Source organism: Callithrix jacchus, chromosome 7 (genome assembly GCF_049354715.1).
Source record: "Callithrix jacchus isolate 240 chromosome 7, calJac240_pri, whole genome shotgun sequence".
Classification (NCBI taxonomy): domain Eukaryota; kingdom Metazoa; phylum Chordata; class Mammalia; order Primates; family Cebidae; genus Callithrix; species Callithrix jacchus.
Window position 1 is genome coordinate 98883475 of NC_133508.1, and position 27620 is coordinate 98911094.

Sequence of the window (27620 nt, forward strand, 5' to 3'; positions counted from 1 at the left end):
TATAGGCAATGGTTGTTCTTGAACTTAAAACGTTTTTGGTAAGTTTTATTTCTAGTGGCAAGGTGCCAGAAGGCAACTTCTACAGTTTTTTTCCCTAACATTTTTAGTGTTCTGTCACTAAAAGTTCCCATTCTGGATAAGCAGAGGTTAGGGCAATTGAAACTTGCCTTGTAGGTGGGGTCCTCAACAATTGGTAAGAAAGGAAAGATGTTCTTGCCTAAGTGTTTCAGAAGTCATACTGTAATTCCACACGGGACATGAGAGCTGAGCCCACCCTAAACTCTTACGTCACATGCAGTTTTAAAAATGTATTTTCTGCATCCCCATGCAGGTTTCATAAAACATTGAAAAGTCTTTAGTTAGTGCTACCATTTTCTTCTTTGTTGAGTATTTGCAATGAATCTTTCATGATTTTATGCTATGTGTGCCATAATTTTATAGGTTTGGATTTTCTTTTTCTTTCTTTCTTTTTTTTTTTTCTTTTGCAATGGAGTCTTGTTCTGTTGCCCAGGCTGGAGTGCACTGGTGCCATCTCAACTCATTGTAACCTCTGCCTCCTGGGTTCAAGCGATTCTCCTGCCTCAGCCTCCTGAGCAGCTGGTACTACAGGCATGTGCCACCATGCCCAGCTAAGTTTTTTGTTTTCTTAGTAGAGATGGGGTTTCACCATGTTGGTCAAGCTGGTCTTGAACTCCTGACCTCAGGCTATCCACCTACTCTCCCAAACTGCAGGGATTAGAGGTGTGAGCCGCCCTGCTGGGCCAGGTTTGAATTTTCAAGGCTGACACTGGAGAGTCTTTCTTTCCTTCTCAGCTTACCAACATTTTGAGTCACTTCATTGTGACTGCATCGGCCAACTGACCAAGCTTTCCTCAGATATACAAAATCTGAGGAAAATACAAAAAGCAATATGGCTCATCTTGTAGTTCAATTTTAAATTATTTATAAAGTCAGATTAGCTTAGAGTAGTGACTAATTATTAATTCCCTCTAAATATATTGAGAGGGATTTAATTCAAAATAAGAGTAAGAAATGCAAATACCAGGCCAGGTGCGGTGGCTCGCTCCTGTAATTCCAGCACTTTGAGGGGCTGAGGTGGGTGGATGATGAGGTCAGGAGTTTGAGACCAGCCTGGTCAACGTAGTGAAATTCCATACTAAAAATATAAAAATTAGCTGGGCATGGTGGTATGTGCCTATAGTTCCAGCTACTCGGGAGGCTGAGGCAGGAAAATCACTTGAACCCGAGAGGTGGACGTCGTGGTAGCCGAGATCAAGCCACTGCACTCCAGCCTGGGCACCAGAGTGAGACTCCATTTCAAAAAAAAACCACACAAATACCTCATCAAACTTCATTTGTTATTAATTACTATATTATAATATACTCATTACATGGATTCTAGAACAAAGCTGCCTGGAAATTCTGGATAAAACAGAATTTGATAGCTGTGTGATCTTAGAAAATGATCTAAACTCCATGTCTCAGTTTTTTTGTAAAAGGAAATAATATTTCCTTATGTAAAAAGGAAATAATATTTCCTTATGTAAAAAGGAAATATTAATACCTGCTTCATAGATTTATATAGGAATTAACTATATTATGCTTAATATTATATATGCCTCATAGATTTATATAGGAATTAACTATAATATGCCTAGAATAGTTGTAAGCACATAGTAAGCTCTTAGTTGTTTTTTTTTTTTTTTTGAGATTGAGTTTTGTTCTTTTTGCCTAGGCTGGAGTGCAATGGTGCGATCTTGGCTCACTGCAACCTCTGCCTCCTGGGTTCAAGTGATTCTTGTGCCTCAGCCTCCCGAGTAGCTGAGATTATAGGCACCCACCACCACTCCTGGCTAATTTTTTGTATTTTTAATGGAGACAGGGTTTCACCATGTTGGCCAAGCTGGTCTCGAACTCCTGACCTCTGGAGAAGCCTTGGCCTCCCAAAGTGCTGGGATTACAGGTGTGAGCCACTATGTCCAGCTAGGCTCTTATTATTTTTATTATTATTGTATAAATCAGTGACATATTTTCCTGAAATTGCTCTTTAATTTACACTAAACTCTTAGATATTTTTTGTTTAACTGTCTTCCAGTTTACTAAATTTCCTGTGCATAATCTGCTGCTAAAGCCCATATATTAAGTGCTTAATTTTAGTTATTTTTCTAGTCCAGAATTTCCATTTTATTTCTTTTTAGTTTATAATTCTCCAGTGAAATTCCCAACTTAAAAAAAAAATCGATATTTTTTTATCTATTTCTATATTTGCCATCTTCTCCTCTATTTCTTCAACATGTTAACCATAGCTTATAAAGACTTTAAGTAATTCCAATATCTGGATCAATTCTGTCATTTGATGTTTTGTCTTATTGTTTGGGTGTATCTCTTGTAATGCCAAAATTTGATTGAATGTCTCACAGCTACAAAAGGCTTCAGATGATATTAGTTATCTCTGTTCAGAGCGGTCTTACCCTGTCTGCTAAGATGGTGATAGAAGGAGGGAAGGGAGGAGAGAGAGAGAGTGAGAATGTGAGTGTGAGAGAGAGAGAGTGTGTGTGTGTTTATGCGTGTGTGTTCATGTGCATGTGGGGTGGTATTGGTGGGTGCTCATCTTAGACATGGGCAGAGGTACAGTTCTGGTAAGGATCAGACTACCTCTGGTTTGCATTACTTTTAAGACACAGCTTTAATACAAAAAACTAGCCAGGCATGGTGGCACATGCCTGTAGTCCCAGCTACTTGGGAGGCTCAGGTAGGGGAATCGCTTAAATCAGGGAGGTAGAGGTTGCAGTGAGCCAAGATCACGCCACTGCACTCCAGCCTGGAGACAGAGCGAGACTCCTTCTCAAAAAAAAAAATTTTTTTTAATTAAAAAAAGACATAGCCTTGGCCTGGCACCCTGGCTCACATCTGTAATCCAACACTTTGGGAGGCTGAGGCAGGAAGATCACTTGAGGTCAGGGATTCAAGACCTGCCTAGGCAGCATGGTGAAACCTTGTCTCTCCTAAAGATACAAAAAATTAGCCAGGCGTGGTGGTGGGTACCTGTAATCCCAGCTCCTTGGGAATCTGAGGCAGGAGAATTGCTTGAACCTGGGAGATGGAGGCTGCAGTGAGCCGAGATTGTACTGCTGCACTCCAGCCCGGGCAATAGAGCAAGACTCTATCTTAAAAAAAAAAAAAAAAAAAAAAAAAAGACATATAGTCTTCCAGATAATCCATGAAACACCCCGGGGGTATTTACCAGTTCTCTTTTTTTTTTTTTTTTTGAGATGGAGTTTCGCTCTTGTTACCCAGGCTGGAGTGCAATGGCGCAATCTCGGCTCACACAACCTCCGCCCCCTGGGTTCAGGCAATTCTCCTGCCTCAGCCTCCCGAGTAGCTGGGACTACAGGCACACGCCACCGTGCCCAGCTAATTTTTTGTAATTTTTAGTAGAGACGGGGTTTCACCATGTTGACCAGGATGGTCTCGATCTGTTGACCTCGTGATCCACCCGCCTCGGCCTCCCAAAGTGCTGGGATTACAGGCTTGAGCCATCGCGCCCGGCCTTTTACCAGTTCTCTTATCCTGGTGGAACCTGGACTCTGATTCTCTCTCCTTAGTACTCTGGGCTGCTGAAATATTTACTTTGCTTTTTCAAGGTTTCCTGATTATCTTTTCAGCCTCCTGTGCCATATTGCATTAGAACTCAGGATATGTCCTTGCAGGAAAATCCTGCCCTGATTAGGCTCTGCTCATCACATGGTTCAGCTTTGTTGGTCTTCCCACATTCAAAGCCTAAGACCCTGAATCATCATGTTTTATAAGTAAAAGACAACAAGGACAAAAGGCACAAAGCACATTTTGTGTACATTTTGAAAGAGTGTGATTCTCTTTCTCTAGGTAGAAGATGTTCCCTTTCACTCCTTAGTTCTTTGCCTCCAGTCTTACTGTGTCATCTTTCCTGATCAGCCTCTATGCTGTACACACACACACACACACACACACACACACACACACGTTTGTACTCAGTAACTGTCTTCCAGTTTACTAAATTTCCTGTGCATAAAATGGGCAGAAGGGCTTTGAGTTGAACATACTTTCAGAACCACCTTATAAAAACTCACTGGTCCATTTGGCTGTTCATTTATTCATCAAATATGTATCATATGTACTCTGCTAGGTCTGCTACTGGGTTCTAGGGTTCCAGAAGAGAAGAAAGCAGGAAGAAAAATCTCTGTCCTGTAGAACTTATATTTTAATGGGAAGAGGCCAAAAATAAGTAAGCTATACTGTATAGGTGATAAGATGCCATGAAGAATATTAAAACAGAAGACAGGGAATTCAGGAGAGACAGTTAGTTTACAAGTTTAGATACATTGGTCAGGAAAGGCTTAAGAAAGTAACATTTGGGCTGGGCGTGGTGGCTCGTGCCTGTAATCCCAGCACTTTGGGGGGCTGAGGTGGGCAAATCACAAGGTCAGGAGTTTGACACCAGCCTGGCCAACATAGTGAAACCCCATCTCTACTAAAAATATAGAAATTAACTGGGCATGGTAGTGGGCACCTATAATCCCAGCTCCTTGGGAGGCTGAGGCAGGAGAATTGCTTGAACCGTGGAGGCGGAGGTTGAAGTGAGCTGAGATTGTGCCACTGCACTCCAGTCTGGGTGACAGAAAAAGACTCCATCTCAAAAAAAAAAAAAAAAAAAAGTAACATTTGATGAAATGCTTTTGGCTGTAAAATAACTGACCTAATTTTTTTCTCTAAATAATAATAATAAGAATTGAGTTGTAGAAAACTAAATAGAATATATTTCATATGTACCTTAATATAGCTCAGTGCTAAGATATAAGAAATGTCCAATAAATGGTACCTTTTTTTCCAGTTATATGCCTCTAGCACTTTTAAACTGACCTTTCAAAGGCCTTTTTCTTTTAATATGCTTTTTAAAAACATTTAATTAATTGAAATTTTGTTGTGGCAAAGAGTTGCTTTTCTTACTTCCCTATTTTCTGCACTGGAGTGAAAAAGAGTCCCCCACAATTGCATTATTCTCTTTTCATATTCAGTTGTTAGCTACATATTTATACATTTGCAGTCAGTATTACCTGCCTTTTGTTTTGGGGGGTGTGTGTGTGTGTGTGTGTGTGTGTGTGTATGTATGTGTGTATGTGTATGCGAGATAGAAGGGATGTATAGTTTTTCCATGTAACATTATCATATGTTTTTACATTTTTCTCCATTAATTTCTTATTAAATGTCCACAGAATTTTTCTTCATTTTCATCAGCTACGATTTTTGAAAATCCTCTTACAACTGGAAATTTGCATCATAGTTCAGCAGCTACTAATTTCTCCCTATAATATGTAAGGGTGATTTTAACTAACCAGTCCAAACTGATTTCACAGACAGGAGGTTACTAAAGGTTTTCTACGTTGAATGACTTGACCAAAATTATACAACTAGATGGTAGCAGAGGCAGGTTGTAGCTTAGAGTGCATTCATCCATTCCAGAACTGTTTACTGAGCTCCTACTCTGTGCCAGACACTGTGCTACCATTTGCGGGAAGAAAAACCGAAAGGGTCCTTGCTCTCATAGAGCTTAGATTCTGGGTTTGCATAGGGGTGTGGTAATAGACAAATAAAAAATAACTTGATAAGATAGTTGTAGATTGTAAGAAGTGCTGCAAATGAATGAATAGTAAATTGAGTGGGGTGGGGGACACTTTAGAGAAGGAGCCAGGGAAAGCCTTTCTGAGCCCAGGCTTGAAGGATAAGAATGTGATGAGCTGGGGAAAAGAGGAGCTGCAGGTACAATAGCTCTGCCTTGGGAAAGGGCTGGTATGTTGGGGAAATAGAAGTTGTTTCTTTCAGAGTGTCTGGGTCAAACTCAGTGAAGAGCAGAATATTGTTAAATGATGCTGGAGAGGAAGACTAGGTGTTAAAGGGCCTTGGGAGCCACAGTGATATATGTGGACTTTACCTTTAGTGACAGGTAACACCAGTGGGAGGTTTTGAGCACGGTTGTGTCTAAGATCTGAGGCCCAGGGTGGAGGTTTTCCTCTGTCTCATCAGCTTTCTGATTAGAACAATTATGTTTCTATGGGTCTAGCTGGTTTTAGATGGTTGCCATCCCATGGCCACTACTCTTGAAGGGATGATTCCAGAAGCATCTTCGTGACTGGGCGGGGTGTATGCATATAATTTCTGCACTTTGGGAGGCTGAGGCAGGAGGATCTTGAGACCAGGAGTTCGAGACCAAACTGGTCAACATAGGAAGACCCTGTCTTTATACTTAAAAAAAAAAAAAAAAAAAAGAAGCATCTTCATATATTATGGGCTAATGTTAATAGATAAGATTTCTTCTGAGTTGGGTGGAGTTGTGGAGAAAGAGGGAGGTGAAAGTTATTTACAATGACTTAAGCATTAACTGCACTGCTTCTAGGAAGCTGTTAATCATGACACCAGAACAGTTTTCCCGCATCTAGGGAGACTTGCACTTTCAGGGATGGCTTTCTTGGCAAGTGTTTACTATTAAGATAATCACAGCTCCATGAGGGAGAAGCATTAAGCTCATTCTAGTGACCTTTCTGCTAGCCATCAATTGTAATATGAAGTGAGCATCAGTAATGTCGCTTGTGTGGAAAACAAAAACACCAGGTCCTGTTCTCTGATTTTGACAAAACAGCTTGACGGTTTTCACTTTATTTCTCTCTTGAGTTATATTTCTTGACCCAGAGAACATTAAAATGTGGTTTTCCCTCTGACCACTTTATAATGAACAAACATAATTTTAATGTCAAGTGGGATGTACTGGGCTCTCCAAGAGTTATAGTGGAGGTTACTGTTCAGTTACCAGGGCCGGTTCTTTGCTTTAAACGTATTTTCTCTTATATTTCTAACAGTAACCTTATTGGTCAGCAAGCATTTCCTCCTTCTCATTTTTAATATGGGAAAATTGATTGTCAGGCAGGTAAAGTAATTACCTAAGATCATAGGCAGCTAGTAAGGCAGTGGAATTAGGAAACAAATCATGTGCTCACTTAGGCAGCACATATACTAAAACTAGAATGATACAGAGAAGATTAGCCTGGCCCCTGTGCAAGGATGACGCACAAATGCGTGAAGTGTTCCAGAACTATTAAAAAAGTATATTTATAAAAAAATTTTCAAAAAAAGGAAACAAATCAAGGGTTATCTGGCTTCTAAGCTTGCAGCATTCTTTTTTTTCCTTTTAAATTTTAAATAGGTAATATATGCACAAGACATAGAATTTAAAAGGTATAGAAATATGCACTGCAAAAGGTCATTTGTTCTCCCACCCGATTCCTCTCATCCACAGAAGCAATGCTTCTGTGGATGAGTTCTCAAGCATGTAATTTTATACTTTGCTGTTCTCTTTTTAAGTGGCACATGTAAGACACAGAATCAAATAACCCTATAGTAGCAGCGGGGTTACCTACTAGTGCAGGTGGCATATCAGAAACATCAGAGGAGCTTTTTCTTTTTCTTGTTTTTTTGAGACAGAGTCTCACTCTGTCACCCAGGCTGGAGTGCAATGGCTTGATCTTGGCTTACTGCAACCTCCGCCTCCCAGGTTCAAGTGATCCTCCTGCCTCAACCTCCCAAGTAGTTGGGATTACAGGTGTACACCACCACGCCCTGCTAATTTTTGTATTTTTAGTAAAAATGGGGTTTAGCCAGGTTGGCCAGGCTGGTCTTGAGCTTCTGACCTCAGGTGATCCACCCACCTTGGCCTTCCAAAGTGCTGGGATTACAGGTATGGGCCACCACACCTGGCCCAAAGCAGCTGTTTCAAAACACAGATGTGGGAATGTCCTATTTTGTTCCTCCTTGCCGATACTCTGATTCTGTAGGTTCGGAGTGAGGTTCTTAAAGGAATTTTGATTCCTTTCTTGCCTCACTCCATGGAGAATTATTATTCAGATGTTGCTAAAATGCCTGATATGTGTTCAAGAAGGATATTACTTCCTCAAGACAGATGGAGGCTTATTGATAGGATGGCATTTGAACTGTACTCTGAAGAACAGATCTGGAGTACAAATGAGTACAGTGGGTATTTCAGGTGAAGGCACTACCGTGAGCACATTTCAGATGAAGGCACTACCGTGAGCATAGGTAAGGGGAGAAAGTCAAATACAAAGTGTTAGATCAAGTATTAAAAACTTAGATATTTCTAGTGGGTCAGACAGGAAACATAAATGATATCTAAAATGCTAAATAGAACTGATGCTTGACCTTGGGGATAGGTGACTGAAGAGATCTTTCAATATACTGCTATACAGCAGAGTACCTGTTACACATTTTTTGAACATTCTGAATTAAAATTTTGGAGGGTGCCAGGTGTGGTGGCGCATGCCTGTAATCCCAGCACTTTTGGAAGTTGAGGTATGTGGATCACCTGAGGTCAGGAGTTCGAGACCACCTGACCAACATGGTGAAAATACATCTTTACTAAAAATACAAAAATTAGCTGGACATGGTGGCGTGCACCTGTAATCCCAGCCACTGGGGAGGCTAAGGCAGAAGAATCGCTTGTACCTGGAAGGCGGAGGTTGCAGTGAGCCGAGATTGTGCCATTGCATTCTGGCCTGGGCAACAAAAGCAAAACTCTGTCTCAAACAAATTTAAAAAAATAAAAAATAAATAAAATTTTGGAAGGGTGAGAAAAACAAATATAAATAAAGCTCTAATGGACAGTTGATTGTCTTGTATAACCTCTGAGGGAGCACAGCTAAGTTCAGAGGCCATCATGCTTGTGGTTCACCATTACTTTAAACTTGTAGCCTCATTCTTGAAAGTTTATTTTTAAATTTATGGTAAATTTAGTAACTCCCTAATCTTTAAACATAAATGGCTATTTAATACTTTGTGTATGAGAGTTACAAGAACCAGTCATGGGGTTCTTCCTGTTCTATTTTATGTTGAGTTCAACATTTTTGGAGAATCCTCCCCCATCCTACTGACACATTTTTGAAGCAATCTTTTCCAGAAGTTTCTTCTCCCCCTGAAGTGCTGTCATTTATATTCCCACTTAAGCATTTTGATATCTTGTTTTAGTGTCCTAAAAGTAAAGTTCTGTGCAAAATGAATGAGCTGCAGTTTATTTCATGATAAGTCTTGCGACTTTCAGGTAGAAGACCTCAATCCTTCCTGATCTCATTTGATCTTCATCATTTTTACACAGGCAGTAAAACACATCATGGTCACACTTCCCTTTGATGCATGTCCTTGTATCCTTTACTTATATCAGGATTATGAAAATCCTGTTGCTCATTAACTTTGTCAGTTTAAATAGAACCCCTCACAAAGCACATTGAATAAGCATCCGAAAGCATGACATGCAGCGGTGTGTGGAGGCACCAATCATCTGTTTCACCTACTCTTGTCATTTCAGTACTTTCTGCTGCCTAAGAACGCCACATACTGAAAGAGGTGGACAACTGAAGGAGACAGATTCAACACTTGATTTGTTGAGTTGCTAAATGCAGCTGGGACAGGTAATTAAACAGTCCTGCTCCCGCAGAGAAGCCTGTAGCAATGTAATATGAAATCGTAGAAACCCAGCTGTACTCAGATTTAGATTCAGAACTAATATTAGGTAGGCATCCTTCAGATTGACAGATTTAGTAAACATCGTTTCTGGTTTATTTGTTCAGCTTGATTGAAGATAGAGCATGTGTGTTTTGCTCACCATTTAAGTTTGCTAGGGAGCCTGTGGTGTTTACAGATATCTAGGGGAATAGCCTAGAAGGCACAGCCCATGTCGGGAGGGCACGAGATGACATGGGTGAGCCTCTGTGAATCCTGACTCCAGCAGTTCCATGGAGCCAGGAATGGGGGTCATCATGTGAATAGATGCAGATTGGAAGGGGATTGGAACCATTTCTTGCCTTAATTCTTTTATCTTGGATGAGGGCATATTATTATGTAAGTAGCAAAGATATCTGTTTGTATAGTGGGATCTTTGTTTTAATTTGGGCACTTATTTCTATGCAGAAGTTGTTACCACCATTTACTCATTTGCTCAAACCAGAAATTTAGCAATTATCCTTTTTGCTCACCTCCCACAAGCCATCCCCCAGTAGGCTTTTTTGTAGGGCTGACTCACTGTTATCCCTCAAGTCTCACCTTAAGTGTCCCCTTCAATGTGGAGCCTGCTCTGACCAACTTTCCAAAATGGCCTCCACCACAGGTCCTCTGATGCCATGACCCTGATTACTTCCTTGTAGCACTTATCACAGTTAGTAACTGCTTGTTTGTTTTTTACACAATAGTCATACATTCCTTGTATTCCTTGCTTATCATATCAGAACTATGATAATCCTGCTGCTTGTTGGTTGGCTGGTTATTTATGTATTTGCTTTGTCCACCTACCTTTTTGCCTATTTATTATCTGTCTGCCATGCTGGATGTTAGTTCTAGGAGGGCAAAGACTTCATCATGTATTTCCAGCTCATAGCCCAATACCTTGCCCATAGTTTGTACCCCGTACATATATGCTGGATATCTTGTCCAAACTATATCACAAATCCGTGGTATGCTGGCAAGTTTCTAGCTCTCGAAAAAGGAAACAACAACAACAAAAAAGGCAGCTCCAATTTGTAGCATGTACAAATATCTGTGGTGTAAATACTGACACCATGGCAGGTATGAAGCTACCAAAATGACATCACTGATCAGTGAGTTGAGAGCCAATGCACAGAAGCACTTCAGTGCTGCAGGCCTCTCTGCAGGAGTAGGGCTGTTTAATTGCCTGTCCCACCTGCATTTACCAGCTAACCAAATCAAGCATTTCTTGTGTCTCATTCAGTTGTCCACCCTTCAGTATTCTTTGAGTTCTGATAGAGAGAGTTCTTCTCTGTACAGATACAGTAGATTCACTTCATGAACATAGCTATTAGTAAAAGAGTGAAAAATAATTAGGAAGTGATGAATTTTGAGTACTCGTTACATTTATTTTTATTAATTGTAACTTTATATGGTTTAATTTTTCATGATAGCTGTGCTTAACCACTGACTTGCAAAATCACTGAGAATTGAACTGTCTGCTCTCAGGCCAGTATAAGCCCCAGTACCACACTGGGGATGAGCTATGGTGGATGCACTGGCACCTCTCTGCCCTATCGCATCAGGCTCATAAACAAGGAAGAAAGAAAGAGATGGGTGGTAAACTGTTAATTCAGGAACATTTCTCTGAAAGCTTTTCCTCACCTCCTCTAGACGTCCTGCTACATGACACTAATGTCTCTTTAGCGTATCCGTACCCATGGTTTGATACAATGACAAGAGAATGAAGTGGCAGCAGTAAGGAAGACAGAAAGCACAGACAGGGAACAGGAGGAAAAACACTCTTCACCTTCCATTTAGAGAGCTAGAGAGATGGTTGTAGATCCTGAAAGTGCTTAGTGATCAGGAGTACTCAATCTTCAGGAAATTATCCCAGAGCTGAAAGTCCCTCATGCCTTCACTGAGGTCTTAGCCAGACTCCTTGCCACTGCACATTTATCTGCATGTCTATAGCGGGACAGAAGTGAGCCTCAGATGGTGTCTGAAGCAAGGCCTGTGGCACTCTGGGGACTGAAAGCAGAAGATGGAGGGAGGTGGCAAGCTCAGGGAGAGAGGATCATAGAGAAGAGGAAGAGAGCCACATGGTGGATGCACTGCCACCCTGTGGAGGGTGTTCTCCTTATAAAGTATAGTTAGAGGTAGGTCTGGTATTTTTAGGTATCAGACTATTGATACAGGAACTGTCAATCATAATGAGTACCATTTACCGTATTTGAGATTATAAGGCCACAATGACAAATCATTAGTCTGTCTTTGAAAGTCAGGGGAATGGAGTTTGTTGAATGCCCTTGACCATTACAACCAACAAACATAAGTAGAACTAAGACACTCATCTCTTTACTTGACATTGGCTAGAGTTTCTCAGCTCTTGACTCATATCTTAGCCCATACGAACCCTCATAGACCTAGAATGGGTAAATGATTGCCTTTCCCAAATAGGAAATGTTTTCACTTAAATTGGCTAGATCGAAAGGGGCACCTTAGATGAGGCACTATCTTTCATGGATTGATTCAAATAACATTTAATGAACCCATGTTAGTGCGGGGTACTGTTCCAGGGCTGAGGTTATAGAGATTAGAGGTACAAACTCTCCATTCAACTAAGGGGTGGAGGAAGGACAATCAAGAAACTAGGAATTCTCAACATGATGAAACCCTGTCTCTAGTAAAAATACAAAAAAATTAGCTGGGCGTGGTAGTGCATGCCTGTTGTCCCAGCTACTTGGAAAGCTGAGGCACGAGAATTGCTTGAACCCTAGAGGTGGAAGTTCCATTGAGCTGAGATTGCACCACTGTACTCCTGCACTCCAGCCTAGGCAACACAGTGAGACTGTGTGTCAAAAAAAAAGAAAGAAAGAAATTCTAAGCCCAGTACGTTGTGAGCTGTGATGGAGAGGTGCGCAGGGCGGTCTTGAACCCCAGATGGAGGCATCAGGGCTTCCTGCTGTGGTATTTAAGTGTGAGTAGAAGTTAATTAGATAATAAAGGAAAGTTAGGTTGTTCTGGGGGATGGGGAGTTCCATAGGAAAGTGAAACACAGCATACATATTGGGGACTATCAGAAGTGTGGACTGACTGGAGCTTAGAATTGAAGGTAAGACTGTATACTTCCATCTCTTCGTTTCCAGGGAGTCTGGAAAGAAAAGAGGAACGAGAACAAGATGACCAATGACTTCATAATTTTACCTGACACTAGTTTTCCCATTATTGTCTTCTTTTAGGATTTTGGTGATCCGATTCAAGAGGTGGAGTTTTTCACTTCAAAATAGCACTGGGTGGAGGACGAACAGCAGGATGTGTCGTTGTCGTTGTGTTTGATCATTGCTTTGTGTTTTGCCATAGCTGCTGCCTATTCACACTCTGAGGCTTGGTGTGGAAGTGGACTCCTTTGATGGGCACCATTATATTTCTTCAATTGTTCCTGGTGGTCCTGTTGATACATTGGGTCTCCTACAGCCAGAAGATGAGCTGCTTGAGGTAAAATTTATGAGGAGAGAAAGACATAGGCAGAAATTTTTAAGTTTCAGAAAAATGTGTTCTCATCACAAATCTCCTGAGTTATAGTGTCACCAATGCCAACGTAATGTGAGCCTCTTAGATTGAAAAAAAAAAATGAACAGCTTACTGGATGATAAAGAAGTAGCTATGCTTTCCCCATCTTTGGGACTCTTGAGATGTTCTTTATTTAAGTGAATGACTGACTAGGAAAGAAATTTGATGTAGTATATTATCTTCTTTTTTTTTTTTTAGCAAAATTTGAATCCCTGAGCCTTGTTGCCACATGTAGCCTCATTTATTTGCAGGATTTATTACTTTTTTTTTTTTTTTGAGACAGAGTCCTGCTCTGTTGCCCAAGCTGGAGTTCAGTGGCGTGATCTTGGCTCATTGCAACCTCCACCTCCCTAGTTCAAGTGATTCTCCTGCCTCAGCCTCCTGAGTAGTTGAGAGTATAGGTGCCCACTACCATGCCTAGCTAATTTTTGTATTTTTGGTAGAGACAGGGTTTTACCATCTTGGCCATTCTGGTCTCGAACTCCTGACATTGTGATCCACCTGCCTCGGCTTCCCAAAGTGCTAGAATTACAGGTGTGAACCACCGTGCCTGGCCTATTGATTATTTCTAACAACAAGGATTATAGCTGAATGACCTCAGGCATACTGGTTTTCACATTTTCTCCTTGGGACGTCTCCCTCAAAATGGCAGCCTCTATTGAGCTTACCCAGGCTCTCCAGTCTCTCTCTAATCAAAGCAGTTCTAGAGCACCTCTGCTTTGAAAGGACTTTCTTGAGCGGAAAGGTCTAGGGGAAAGGTCACACAAAACGACTGCATAGGAGAGGGTTCTCCCAAGAGTTAGGTTACACAAGATGCCCTAAGTTGGATTCAATAGAATCAACCTAGTAGCTTTAGCCAAGATCAGAATCCCATGGGCCCTGATTTTAGATTTTTTTTTTTTTCCCCTAAAATTTATGTTTGCTCACAGTGAAATGACAGGGATAGCAATAGGTCTCATGTTGGGTGCAATTGAATTTATTAGTAGTGTCTAGCCACCTAAAGGAGTATAAAGGGAAGGATTCTGGTTGAATTTCAATTTCGGAGGGAAAAGTGCTATGACTAGTTATCAAATTCTGTCATAAGCATGGGAGGGTAGGGTATTGGAGTCCTGTTTTAAGATGTAGTAAGTTGCTTATTTTTAGAGGTATTCAAGGGAATGGTATTGAACTTCTTATTGCAGATTAATGCCCTGTTTTATTAGAAGAATTATGCTTTCTTTTTGGTCTTTCTCTTACTGGCTGGGCACGGGCATATCTTTGTGGATATCATCCATGATAATTTGTAGATTGGAGACCATTGCTGTGGTATATAGTTATTAGGTGTTAGGAAATAAGATACATTTGTTTGGGATAAGCAGAGGTATGAGTATAACCAATTCAGTTCATTTTTTTCCTTTTTTTTTTTTGTTTTTAAGAGATGGGGTTTCACTATGTTGGCCAGGATGGTCTCGAACTCCTGACCTCATTATCCGCCCAGCTGGGCCTCCCAAAGTGCTGGAATTACAGGCTTGAGCCACCATGCCCAGCTGTTTTTTTTCTTTTACTTTTGCTTTTTTTTTTTGAGATGGGGTCTGGCTATGTTGCCCAACCTGGTCTCGAACTTCTGAATTCTAACAATCCACCCACCTCAGTCTCCCAAATTGCTGGGATTACATGTGTGAGCCACTGCTCTCGGTCTACTGTTTTTTTTTTTTTTAAATGGCAAAATATATATAACATGAAATTTACCATTAATCTTTTTTCCTTTTTTTTTTTTTTTTTTTAAGAAAGAAAGAGAAAGGGGGAGAGAGAAAGCTGTCTTGCCCTATTGCCCAGGCTGAAATGCAATATAAAAATAGGCATTAAAAACCTCTTTTATGTCGATAATTGTGCTTAACAGTGAAGACAGGAAGGAATAAGAGAAAAAAATGACAAACAGCCAACCAATATTTCATTTAAGTCTGTGAAATGCTATGCAAATGCTGAAGAGTGATTTACTTCCAATTATGTGGTCACTTTCAAAAGAGGTGTAATGTGATACTGAGAAAAATGTATGTTCTGTGGACCTGGGGTGAAGAATTCTATAAATATTCACTGAGTTTACTTGTTCTAGGTCTGAGTTCTAATCATAGATGTCCCTGTTAATTTTCTATCTCGTTGATCCATCGAATATTAACAATGTGGTATCAAAGTCTCCCACTATTATTGTGCGGGAGTTCAAGTCTCTTTATAAGTCATTAAGAACTTATCTTATGTATCTGGGTGTTCCTATATTGGGTGCATATATATTTATGATCATTGATTCCTGTTGTTGCATTGATCCTTTTACCATTATGTAATTCCTTCTTTGTTTCTTTTAGTCTTTGTTACTATTAAAGTCTGTTTTGTCAGAGACGAAAGTTACAACTCCTGTTTTTTTTTTTCTTTCCATTTGATTGGTGAGTCTTCCTCCAATTTTTTGTTTTGAGTCTTTGTGTGTCCTTGCTTATGAGATGGATCTGGATACAGCGTACCAATGGGTTTTGACTTTTTATTCAATTTGCGTGTCTGTGTCTTTGATTGGGGCATTTAATCCATTTAAATTTAGGATTAATATTGATATTTGTGAGTTTAATATTGTCATTTAATGCTAGCTGGCTATTTTACCCTTTAGTTGATATAGATTCTTCATTATGGAGATGCTCTTTTCCTTTTGGTAAGTTTTTGGGATGACTGATACTGGTTGTTCCTTTCTGTGTATAGTGCTTGTTTCAGAAGCTCTTGTAAAGCAGGACTGGTGGTGATGAAAAATTTTATTTTTCCTTCCTTTATGAAGCTTAGCTTGGCTGGATATGAGATTCTGGGTTGAAAATTCTTTTCTTTGAGGATATTGAATATTGATCCCCACTCTCTTCTAGTTTGTAGGGTTTCTGCTCAGAGATCTGCTGTGAGTCTAATAAGCTTCCATTTATGGGTAACCTGGCCTTTCTCTCTAGCTGCCCTTAGAATTTTCTCCTTTATTTCATCCCTGGTGAATCTAATGATTATGTGTCTTGGGGTTGCTCTACTTGAGGAATATCTTTGTGGTGTTCTCTGTATTACCTGGAGTTGAGTATTGTCCTGCCCTACTAGGTTAGGAAAGTTTTCCTGAATAATATCCTGAAGAATATTTTCCAGCTTGGATTCATTCTCTTCATGACATTCAGGTACACCTATCAAACGTAAATTAGGTCTTTTCACATAGTCCCATATTTCTTGGAAACTTTGCTCTTTCCTTTTTACTCTTTCTTCTCTAATCTTGTCTTCTTATTTCATTTCATTAAGGTGGTCTTCGACCTCTGATATCCTTTCTTCTGCTTGATCAATTTGACTGTTAAAACCTGTGCATACTTCACGGCATTCTCGTATAGTATTCTTCAGTTCCATTAATTCACTTATATTCCTCTCTAAATTGTCTATTCTCATTAAAATTTCGTCAAACCTTTTTTCAAGGTTCTTAGTTTCTTTACGTTGGACTAGAACATGTTCTTTTAACTCACAGAAGTTTCTTATTATCCACCTTCTGAAGCCTAATTCTGTTAATGGAATGCACTCGTTCTCCATCAGGCCTTGTTCCCCTGTTGATGAGGAACTGTGATCCTCTGTAGAGGGAGAGTCATTCTGATTTTGGGTATTCTCAGCTTTTTTACACTGGTTTCTTCCCATCATTGTAAATTTATCCACCTGTTGTCTTTATAATTACCGACTTTCAAATAGGTCTCTGAGTGGATGTCCAACTTGTTGATTCCCAGCGCCGGAATCTGAGCAACCCACTGTGCTGGCTAAAACAGCAGCATTAAGATTTGTGGTGCTTTTCTGCCCGGGAATCTCCAGTCTGGCTTCCCTCTTGAGTCCCTTTTTCAATCAGCTGAATGGGCGACTCTGCCTTCCCAGAGCTCCAAATGTTGACCAAAAGGGGACCCAGTCCCGTTTACTCTGCAGGGAGAACCACCGTGCTGGCCACAAGAGTTGCGCTGGCGACCCGTGGGGCTCCTCTGCTGGGAATCTCCTGGTCTGTGAGCAACAAAAATTCATCTGAAAGTGTGGCATCCTCTCGTTCTCTGCGCTTTCACTGGGAGCTACAATCCCAAGCTGCTAGTAGTTAGCCATCTTGGATCTCTTCTCTTCCCTTTTTTTTTTAAGAGTCTCGCTGTATTGCCCAGGCTGGATTGCAGTGGCATGGTCACAGCTTACTGCAGCATCAAATTCCTGGGCTCAAGCAATCTTCCCACCTCAACCTCCTGAGTAGCTAGGATCATAGCTATGCGCCACCATGCCCAGCTCATGTTTTAGTTTTTTTGTAGAGACAGGGTTTTGCTATTTTGCCCAGGCTGGTCTTGAACTCCTGGCCTCCAGCAATTCTTCTATCTTGGCCTGCCACAGTACTGGAATTACAGGCATAAGTCACCATGCCTTGCCCATTTTAACCATTTTTAAGTGTGAAATTTGGTGATATTCAGTGTAAATCACTACTAGTATGTGTTAGGTGCTAAAGAAATGTTGGTTGGATCATAATAGAGCAAGTACAGGTGATCCCAGCCATCAGCTGTATTCTGTGCTTTAGCCAAGACTAGGCTCCCATGGGCCTACCACCTTGTAATAGAAGGTGCTATAATAAGGTAATGTGAAGATTTTTTGAATTCTTAAATATAGATACCTAGTGAAAGAACTTGGGATAAAGAAAGAAGCACAGGTTTGGAGTAAGAAAAGCTGCTTTTGGTCTGAACTGCCACAGGTTAGCCGTGTGTCTCTTGGCATGTCACTTAACTTTTTTGAGAATCAGTTCCTTCATCAATGCCTACTTCACTATGCCTTTGTAAGGATCTAATGAAATACCATCCATGTAAATTATAAAGCATTATCTCATTGTGGGATATTGGCAATATTATCGCTGTGAAGAAGGCATATTAACAAGCTTTATGTGCTGGGATGAGGATTCAATGTGATAAAATAGTGGGGCAGCACCTGTGCAGTGTTCTGTACTCTGAAATGTGTATGTGTGTGCATTTTCCAGTCAAAAAGTCAGGGTAAAATAGCACTAAGGAGGGTCTGAAGTCTAAGGGCCTTGAAAAATATTGCAAATTCTAAAATAAAAATTAGCTTGTTTTGAATAACCAAAAATACAAAATTAAAAAATCTCAGTGCAGTTAGCCAAATAAACTCCTGAACTCAAAGTATGTGTGTTTGTGTGTGTATGTGTGTGTTTAATGTACTCCTTAGAGCTTAAAACCAGAAACACAAATATGCTTTGGGGTTAGAACACCGTGCCAAGTCTCAGCCCAGAACAGCTATTTACAGCAGCTGTAAATCCCCCTAGATAGGAATTGGTAATGGGAAATGTGACCAATCCCTTTAGCACGGAGTGGTGAGGAGGACTACCAGGCACTGCTATAATAATTGGAGACAATTCAAATGAATAAGTAATGAGATAAATAAATATTTAAAGGTACTCCAAGATAAAAACCCAAAAGTGACTTTCTAATTTGTTGAAGTGAAACACAAACTCATACTCATGTATGGGTAGAATTCTTGCTTTGATTCTATTTGCTTTTTTTTGTGTGTAAATTACTACCCATTTAGCTGATTTTAGAACTTTGTGCACTTGTGACACCAGTTGAAATCATGGATATGGTATGGCCAGTGATGGGTTCGTCCCTGTCTCTTCTTATGTAAAGGCTGACGTGCAGTTATTCCAAGGAAAAACCTTTCATCAGCTGCTGAGCTTGCTGTCCCCTAGACCTCTTCATTCGTCATGAAGATTTTCCAGTAGAGCTAGCTTCCTAAAGTGCATGTGGGTCTCTTCACCTTGTGGTGGTTTCTTTGTAAATAATTAAGAGGCAGGGAGAGATGTCTGGCTTGATGGCTAAGTGCTTGATATGTTACAGGCTTGAGAGTGTTTCCCAGGGATGGTTGACCTGAGACTCACCCTGCTGCTGAAGGTTTCCAGCAGCCCAGTGTCCTCTTCCTCTCTGGTGCAGTGAAAGATTTGTAGAAGGGCTTCTCCCAGTAAAGTCAGGCTAGCCAGTTATCTGAACATTAGCACGACACCTATTAGAAATTAATGCCAGACTAAAAATACCTTTAAAACAAATAATGCTTCTAAACCCTCCTAGGAGGGTAGGAGTCAGATGTGAAAAGAATATTTGTTACCTGGATTCTGTTCATGCCTCAGCTTTTTGCGAGTAGCTGATAGATCAGCTTTTAGAGACCTATAGTTAGAACTGAAAGGACTCTTTGAACTCAAGTCATATATATGAAAAATTAGAATTATTTAGCCAAATCATCTTTGGTGCCAAGTATTATTATTATGCACCAAAAGTAATATGAAATTTAGATAACTTTTTGGTGACAAGGATTAATCATTAATAAAGAATATTTTTTTCTTTTAAACATGTGAGACACTGGCATAAAATTATTTTTTAAAATAATGTGCTGATTGCTGTATCAGCAGAGCATATAAGAATGTAACTGATGAAAAGGCATGTATATTTCTTTTCAGTGGAAGTTATTTTTCTAGGTTGGTATTAAGAGTTTATGGGATGTGAAAGAATATTGTGGACTGATGTTAAATTTTGACAGCCAACTGTTCTGTGTTTGTTAGCTATACTTTAAGTAGTAAATTAAATGTTTTTTTTTAAACAGCCTTATATTTCTGTAGTGATATTCTTATAAAATGAAAATGCAAAGGAAAACAGTCTTAAAGGACTATAAATGCTATTCAGTGTATTTCAGGAGAGCTGAGTAGAGGTAGGTGAGAGAATACAACATTGGAATAACGAAAGGAGAAACCATAGTGCTGCAAAAAATTAGGTAGATCCCTTTCCCAGTGAGGGTGTACTCTGCACACATTTTATACTTTATGCATCAAGATGAGCAAAGATTTAGCCTTAGATTTTAAAAATTTTAGGGATTTCTAACATTTTTATTTGCATATTATTTAATTATAAATAATATGATTAAAGCGAGGCCCTTTGTTTACAGGGAACATAAAATGATGTCCTATTTTCATTTTGGTAGATTAATATAAATAAGAGATTTTCATTTTTTCACTTGGGGCTGCCTAAACTGTGATTTGTCTCCTTGTCTTCCTAGGTCAATGGCATGCAGCTGTATGGAAAATCTCGCCGAGAAGCAGTCTCCTTTCTTAAAGAAGTGCCACCCCCTTTTACTTTGGTTTGCTGTCGGAGGTTGTTTGATGATGAGGCTTCTGTAGATGAACCAAGACCCACTGAAACCTCTCTTTCTGAGACAGAGGTACTAAGTGAATATAGTGTGGTTCCCATAGGCATGCCCATTCATCAAAGATGCCCAGAAGACTGTACTACAATATGAAGGGAGAGGAAACCTTCACTCTACTCTTTTCTTTGCTTGACTAAGGCAACAATGCATAGCTTTTCAAATTGTTACTCTTCATTTAACATCGTAAAACTCTTTCCTTCCCTTTCCTTGATATGTTGCCAACATTGATGTACATGCATTTCTATTTTAGAGAACCTTTGTTTTTTCACTAATTGCCTGGATTCATTACTTTTGATTTCTAATTCAACTCAGTTTGTCTTATATAAGTTTAAGGTGTCAGTAAGGGTTGCATATCTAATATACTTCCCTTTTTCAGAGCCTTAAAAATATGAAACTCTATGATAAATTTCAAAGTGAGTCTGGAAATTGCCAGTAATCCCTTTGGAAGATAAGAGAATGAAATAACATTTTATAAGCTCTTGGTACTTTTTTTTTTGAAGAGCATTATAATTATGAAAAGAGGTTTTTTTGTTTGTTTTTGTTTTTGATTTTTTTGCAACAGGGTCTCCTCAGGCTGGAGTGCAGTGTTTTGAACATGGCTCATTGTAACCTCCATCTTCTGGGCTCAAGCAGTCCTCCCACCTCAGTCTCCCAAGTGGCTGGGACCACAGGCACTTGCCACCATACCCAGATAATTAAAACATTTTTTTTTCTTACAGTCAGGGTCTTGCCATATTTCCCAGGGTGGTCTCAAACTCCTGGACTCAAGTAATCCTCCCACCTCAGCCTCCCAAGGTGCTGGGATTACAGGTGTAAGCCACTGTATCTAGCTGGAAGAGTTTTGACCACATACTTTGCCATCTTATGCTATTGGTAACCTCATCTTTTATGCCACCTTTTCCCCTTTTCAATTTCTTTTAGATTGTAATTCCACTAAACACCAGTTTAGATACATGGGGCCTTCCCTTATACTTAGGTTCTGGATTTCACTACACATGAACCTAATCCTGCCTTTACTATCTAATAATTATGAATCTTTGGGCTAATAACTTGACTTTCTATTCATATTTTTCCTTTGAAAAAATGGTGATACTTATCATACTTACCCATCTCATGAGTTTGTGCAAGCAGGAAATGCAGTAATGTGTACAAGTTCTGAACACAATGCCTTGCATGTGGGAAGTGCTCAGTAACAGTGGGCTATGGCTGTTCAAGTCTCCACCAGTCCATCCTTTTTTGTTTTCTTATGTCCTAAAGTACATAAGAGTCTAACACTGTCTTATAGACACTTCAGTATTTAGTAATCTTGTTTATCCAAGAAGACTGTTAGCTCCTTGTTGGCAAAGGCCACATCTTAAAATTATTTTATGTTTCATAGTGTTTTTATTCTATATTAGGCATATAAGAGGGGCTTGGTAAATGTTTAATTATTGGTTGACTTTTTTTTAAAAAAAGTTTAACTTTTACAAAAAAATATTTCAGGGAGGGTACTCAAGTGCCACACTTTTGACTTTTGCTATCCTTATCAAAATGAAATGTCAGTGGCTGATAAAAATGCCTTTCATCTAATCTTTCAAGTTGTGTAAATCACAAACCCCACTTGCTGACTCTATGCCCCCATCTGTCATGCTTTACCACAATGGTGAACAACAGCTTTGAATTATGCTAAATGTCAACCTTCCTGCCCATTAGTTGATTGCTTTCCATTCTGTAAATACAGGAGTTATGCAGAATTGATTGTATCAAAGTGACATATTTCAGGTTGCAGTATAATATCTTATGCACCTCGAATGCCTTGAAATTTCTATAAACACAGGTTTTGTAATTGTATGTGGTTTCTTAAAGTCTTGGCTCTTTTTCCATCTGTCTCTTTTTTCATTTCTCCTAATACCATCTTATGTTCTTAAACCCTATCTGGTTAGGCAGCTCAGCCAAAATTCTAATGCTCATTAATCAGTGAGGGTATTAAATGCCCCAGTAAAAACATCAGTCATGTTGTATTAGCCATTGGAACTTTACTTTTTGTTGGAAGACATAAGTGTTTTCTTTTTAAGGATATCACTTCCACACATTTACTGAAACATGTAGAGGTTATTGATCCATGACGTTTCCACTCGTTTCAAGTTTTCAACTTCAGATTGTTCCCATGTTGAGGTTCAATCCACGGTGGATTGGTTATTGACCATCCATGTCCTGCAGTGACAGTTTAAGATCTGGACCAATCCTAATTTTAAAAATGTTTTTTTACCCCATAGTCCGTTGCCCAAAGCCTCCTAGATCTGATAGACAACTTCAGCAAAGTTTCAGAATCCAAAAATCACTGTAAAAAAATCAGTAACATTTCTTTACACCAGTAACATGCAAACTGAGAGCGAAATTAGGAATGCAATCCCATTCACAGTAGCCACAAAAAGAATAAAGTAATAGGAATACCACTAACCAGAGAGGTGAAAGATGTCTACAATGAGAATTATAAAACACTGCTGATAGAAACCAGAAATGATGCAAATAGAAAACATTCTATGCTCATGGATAGGAAGAATCAATAGTGTTAAAATGGCCATGCTGCCCAAAGCAATTTTTAGATTCAATGCTATTTTTGTGATATTTTTCATGGAATTAGAGAAAAAACTATTGTAAATTTTTTTCTAAATTTTAAGGAAATTTGTAGAAAATTTTTTTGGACCCAAAAGAAGAGCTCAAAATAGTTAAAGCAGTCCTAAGCAGAAAGAACAAAGCCAGTGGCATCACGCACTCAAATTCAAACTATGCTACAAGCCTATAGTAACCAAAACAGCATGGTACTGGTTAAAAAAAAAAAAAAAAAAAAATAGACACACCAATTGGAACAGGTTAGAGAACCCAGAAATAAAGGTGCACATCTATAATCATCTGCTCTTTGACAAAGCCAACAATAATAAGCAATGGGGAATGGACTTCCTACTTGGAAAATGTTGCTGAGAAAACTGATGACCCACATGCAGAAGATTGAAACTGGACCCCTTCCTTTCACCATATACAAAAATCAACTCAAGATGGATTCAAGACTTAAATGTAAAACCTAAAACTATAAAAACCCTAGAAGAAAACCTAGGAACTACCATTGTGGATATTGGCCTTGTTAGAGATTTCATGATGAAGATTCCAAAAGCAATTGCAACAAAAACGAAAATTGGCAAGTGGGACTTAATTAAACTAAAGAGCTTTTGCATAGCAAAAGAAACTATTGATAGAGTAAACAGGCAACCTACAGAATGAGAGAAAATATTTGCAAACTATGCATCTGACAAAGGTCTAATATCCAGAATCTTTAATAAGGAACTTAAAACAGCAAGCAAAAACAAACAGTCCCATTAAAAAATGAGCAAAGGACGTGTACAGACACTTCTCAAAAGAAGACATACACATAGCCAACTACCATATGAAAAAATGCTTAATATCACTGATCATTAGAGAAATGCAAATCAAAACTATAATGAGATACCATCTCATACCAGTCAGAATGGCCATTATTAAAAAGTAAAAAAATAACAGATGCTGGGGGAGTTGTGGAGAAAAGGAAACACTCAGCACTGCTGGTGGGAATGTAAATTAGTTCAGTCACTGTGGTAGCATTTTGGAGATTTCTCAAAGAACTTAAAACAGAACTACCATTCAACCCAGCAGTCCCATTACTGTATATATACCCAGAGGAATTGTTTTACCATAAAGATGTATGTGTATATTAATCACAGTACTATTCCCAATAGCAAAGGCATGGAACCAACCTAATACCCATCAACAGTGGACTAGATAAAGAAAATGTGGTACATACACACCATGGAATACTATGCAGCCATAAAAAAGAATGAAATCATGTTTTTGCTGCAACATGAATGGAGCCAGAGGTCATTGTCCTAAGTAAATTAACGCAGAAACAGAAAACCAAATACCACCTGTTCTCACTTGTAAGTGGGAGCTAAACATTGAGTACACGTGGATGCAAAGAAGTGAACAATATATGCTGGGGCCTGCTTGAGGTAGAGAGGGTAGAAGGAGGATAAGGATGAGAAAACTACTTATCAGGTACCATGGTCATTACCTGGGCGACAAAATAATCTGTGCATTAGACTCCTGTGATACATAGTTTACCCATGCAACAAACATGCACACATACCCCCTGAACCTAAAATAAATGTTGGAAAGAGTAAATATATACATAAATAGATAAATAAAATAATTTTTCTAACTAGCAATTTTCCTAATTATAGAGGAGTTTTCCTTTCCCTTTTTTGATTACATTAAATTGATTCTCTTATGCAGGTGTTTCAAAATTATGTTTGTAGAGATGGTGCATTTTTATTTACTTTGGTCACCCAAAGTTTTAAGAAGTCTACTTTTAAAAATCAATTACTTGGTACCTTTATTGAGAAAGAGTTGCAAGAGAAACACACTCCAAGATAGGTAATTATTAATATATTAAACAGATATTTATTGTGTGCCTACTATGAGCCAGGCATTTATATGGGTTGAGCTGATAATGATGGCACCTCTATGGTATCCCTCGCAGAGTTTCCCTTCTAGCTTAGGAACCAGGAATTTTGTTCATTGTTTGGGCTATAAAAGATAATTTTTGAGCTTTAGATAGAAATTTAGAGTATTTTGGGGAATGCCAATCAGATGAAAACAATAGTCCAATGCTATAATTCGTATAAAAACAGGTTTTTTGAAGCAGCTATTCTTCTGCATAGCGGACTCATTGACCCTCTAATTTAACTTTCTGGAATTCGACATAGCAGTGACTCTTCTTCCTAAAAAGACAGGGAAGTCTAGAATAGAGGACCTTTCAGGAGTAAAATCAAGAAAAGTGACAAAGGACCTGTATGCTGAGCAGTTGTGCTGTCCTATTTCTTCTAAGATCAGATTTTCATTATTTCAACTCAGTGATTTTTCTTTATCTTTAGACCTATATGATGTCCAAAGACTTGTATTTTTTTTTTTTCTCACCTTATTTTCTAGTAAAGTTTTGGAGCCAGCAGAAGTGGTTTCCCTGTCTTGCTCCAGCCTCTCTCTGGGTTGACATCTCTTTCTCTGTCTCTCTCTGTAATTTTGAATCCAGGTATTGCTACTTACAAATCTTATAAGCTTCTACTTTGTATGATGTTTTCATTTACTTAAATTGCATATTTTTCCTTTTATGCTTCTAATGGGATGACAGAACTCATTGAAGTATAAGAGGTCAGTGTTAATATTTTGAATGAAATAGATTCTTTACATTAATAAAAAACTGTATGAACAATCTGAATTTTTAAGTGCTTGAGTTTTTATGAAGATCTTATCCTGGAGTGTGTGTGCCCCAGAGCATGCCCCTTCTATAAAGACTAAAAATAAAACTACGCATGCCAAAGAGAATTATCAGTTTGAGAAGAAGCTGTGAGATTCTTGATATGTGCATTCTTTTCAGAATTGAAGCATAGTGTTTTGAAGCATTTATCTTCTTTGGTGTTTCAGGTTGACCACAATGTGGATATCAATACTGAAGAAGATGATGACGGAGAATTAGCACTGTGGTCTCCTGAAGTCAAGATCGTTGAACTAGTAAAAGATCGTAAAGGTTTGGGATTCAGCATTTTGGATTACCAGGTATAAGAACCTGTATAGAGGTGTTTTCTTTGGAGTGATTGGTTTATGTTAAAGTTATGTGAGGTCGTAATTGTTTAAGACACCTATTGACTTAAGCAAAACTGAATCCCAAAGATGGAATATTATACTATTTTTAATTATTATCTTTAAAATTAGTAGCTCCCTTAGTGAGTAAAGGGATGGATTATATAGGAAACTGGACAATAAGGGAAGCAGTAATTATATATCCATGGGTGCTTTTAGAGATGGGAACTTGATGAACTTGTTTATATGGAGGAATTTTGTTCCTCAGCTTTATTCAGATATATTTCACATACCGTAAAATTCACCCATTTTAAGCATATAGTTCAGTTGTTTTTAGTATATTCACAGAGTTGTGCAACCATCACCACATTCTAATTTTAGAACATCTTCAGCACCCAAAAAAAGAAATCCCATACACATTAGCATTTGTTCCCAATTCATACTCTCCTCTCCCTCCCTGTCACATGAAGGTTTGTAGTTTAGCTTACCTATTAATTTCAATGTGCTTAAATAAATAGAAATGTTCTTGGTCAAGTCTTATATTGCATTTATAATAATGCATAGTATCTATGTATTTATATATTTATAGCTACTCCAATTATAATTAGGGTAAAGTTATTGATACATTTGGGGGAGGGAGATGTAAAAGGTCACAAGACATCTATATGTTCTACAATTCTACCAGTTACTGTCATATATTTAGACTGCTGATTATTTGGGGTAATTAACATTGTTGCCAAGAAATCTCTTAACTTTTAAGATGCATATTTTACTACTTTAGTGCTGCCTAAACACATTGTGGTTTAGTAAAACAAAATGTATTCTATTAAAGCACGTAAAATGCCAAGTGATTAAAAAATCAATTCTTTTTTTCATATAATAAGGCAATCAGGAATAGATTAAAAGAAAAATAGTTTGAGCATTATATAGGAATATTAAATTCTGTTTTTTTTTTTTTTTTTTTTTTGAGATGAAAGTCTTGCTCTGTCACCCAGGCTAGTGTGCAGTGGCACGATCTCAGCTCACTGCAATCTCCATCTCCCAGGTTCCAGTGATTCTCCTGCCTCAGCCTCCTGAGTAGCTGGGATTACAGGCATCTGCCACCACACTGGGCTAATTTTTGTATTTTTAGTAGAGACAGTGTTTTATCATGTTGACTAGGCTGGTCTTGAACTCCTCACCTCAAGTGATTCGCCTGCTTCGGTCTCCCAGAGTGCTGGAATTATAGGCATGAGATACTGTGTCCGGCCCAAAGTCTATATTTTGGCAGTTTAAGTTTACTGAAATAGATATCTATTTCATTTTTGCTGGCATATTTCTGTGCCAGATAACCCTTTTCCTTATTGGAACTTCTCTTTGGAATATTACTGAATGATAAATTGTTGATTCCAAATATTTTGGGAAATATTTTTATCAAAAAATCTGAACACAGTTAAGCTTTTGAACGTTTAGATATTGTTTAATATTAGGGTATATAAAACAAATGGTGGGGATATTTTTTTTTCCTCCCCATTGTAGCTATATTACCTAGAACCACTAGGTGGTTAATAAATATTTGCAGAATGATTTAATAAAGTTTAGGTTGGCCAAAATGAGGCCTGACCTTTATT

General features: G+C 38.8%; 1 protein-coding gene and 1 non-coding gene across 31 annotated transcripts in view; both read left to right on the forward strand.

Moving 5' to 3' along the window:
* Positions 1-27620, forward strand: part of PATJ (PATJ crumbs cell polarity complex component) — a 411839-nt gene that overhangs the window by 58370 nt on the left and 325849 nt on the right. For all 30 annotated transcript variants that reach the window (XM_078332015.1, XM_078332024.1, XM_078332028.1 and 27 more), the window contains 3 exons: positions 12919-13053; positions 20218-20379; positions 25855-25986. In XM_078332015.1, coding sequence (XP_078188141.1) covers positions 12919-13053; positions 20218-20379; positions 25855-25986 — 429 coding nt within the window. The remainder of the gene's footprint in view (positions 1-12918; positions 13054-20217; positions 20380-25854; positions 25987-27620) is intronic.
* On the forward strand, positions 7021-7127 carry LOC118143369 (U6 spliceosomal RNA). The gene has a single exon (XR_004727596.1). It is a non-coding gene; the product is annotated as a U6 spliceosomal RNA (small nuclear RNA).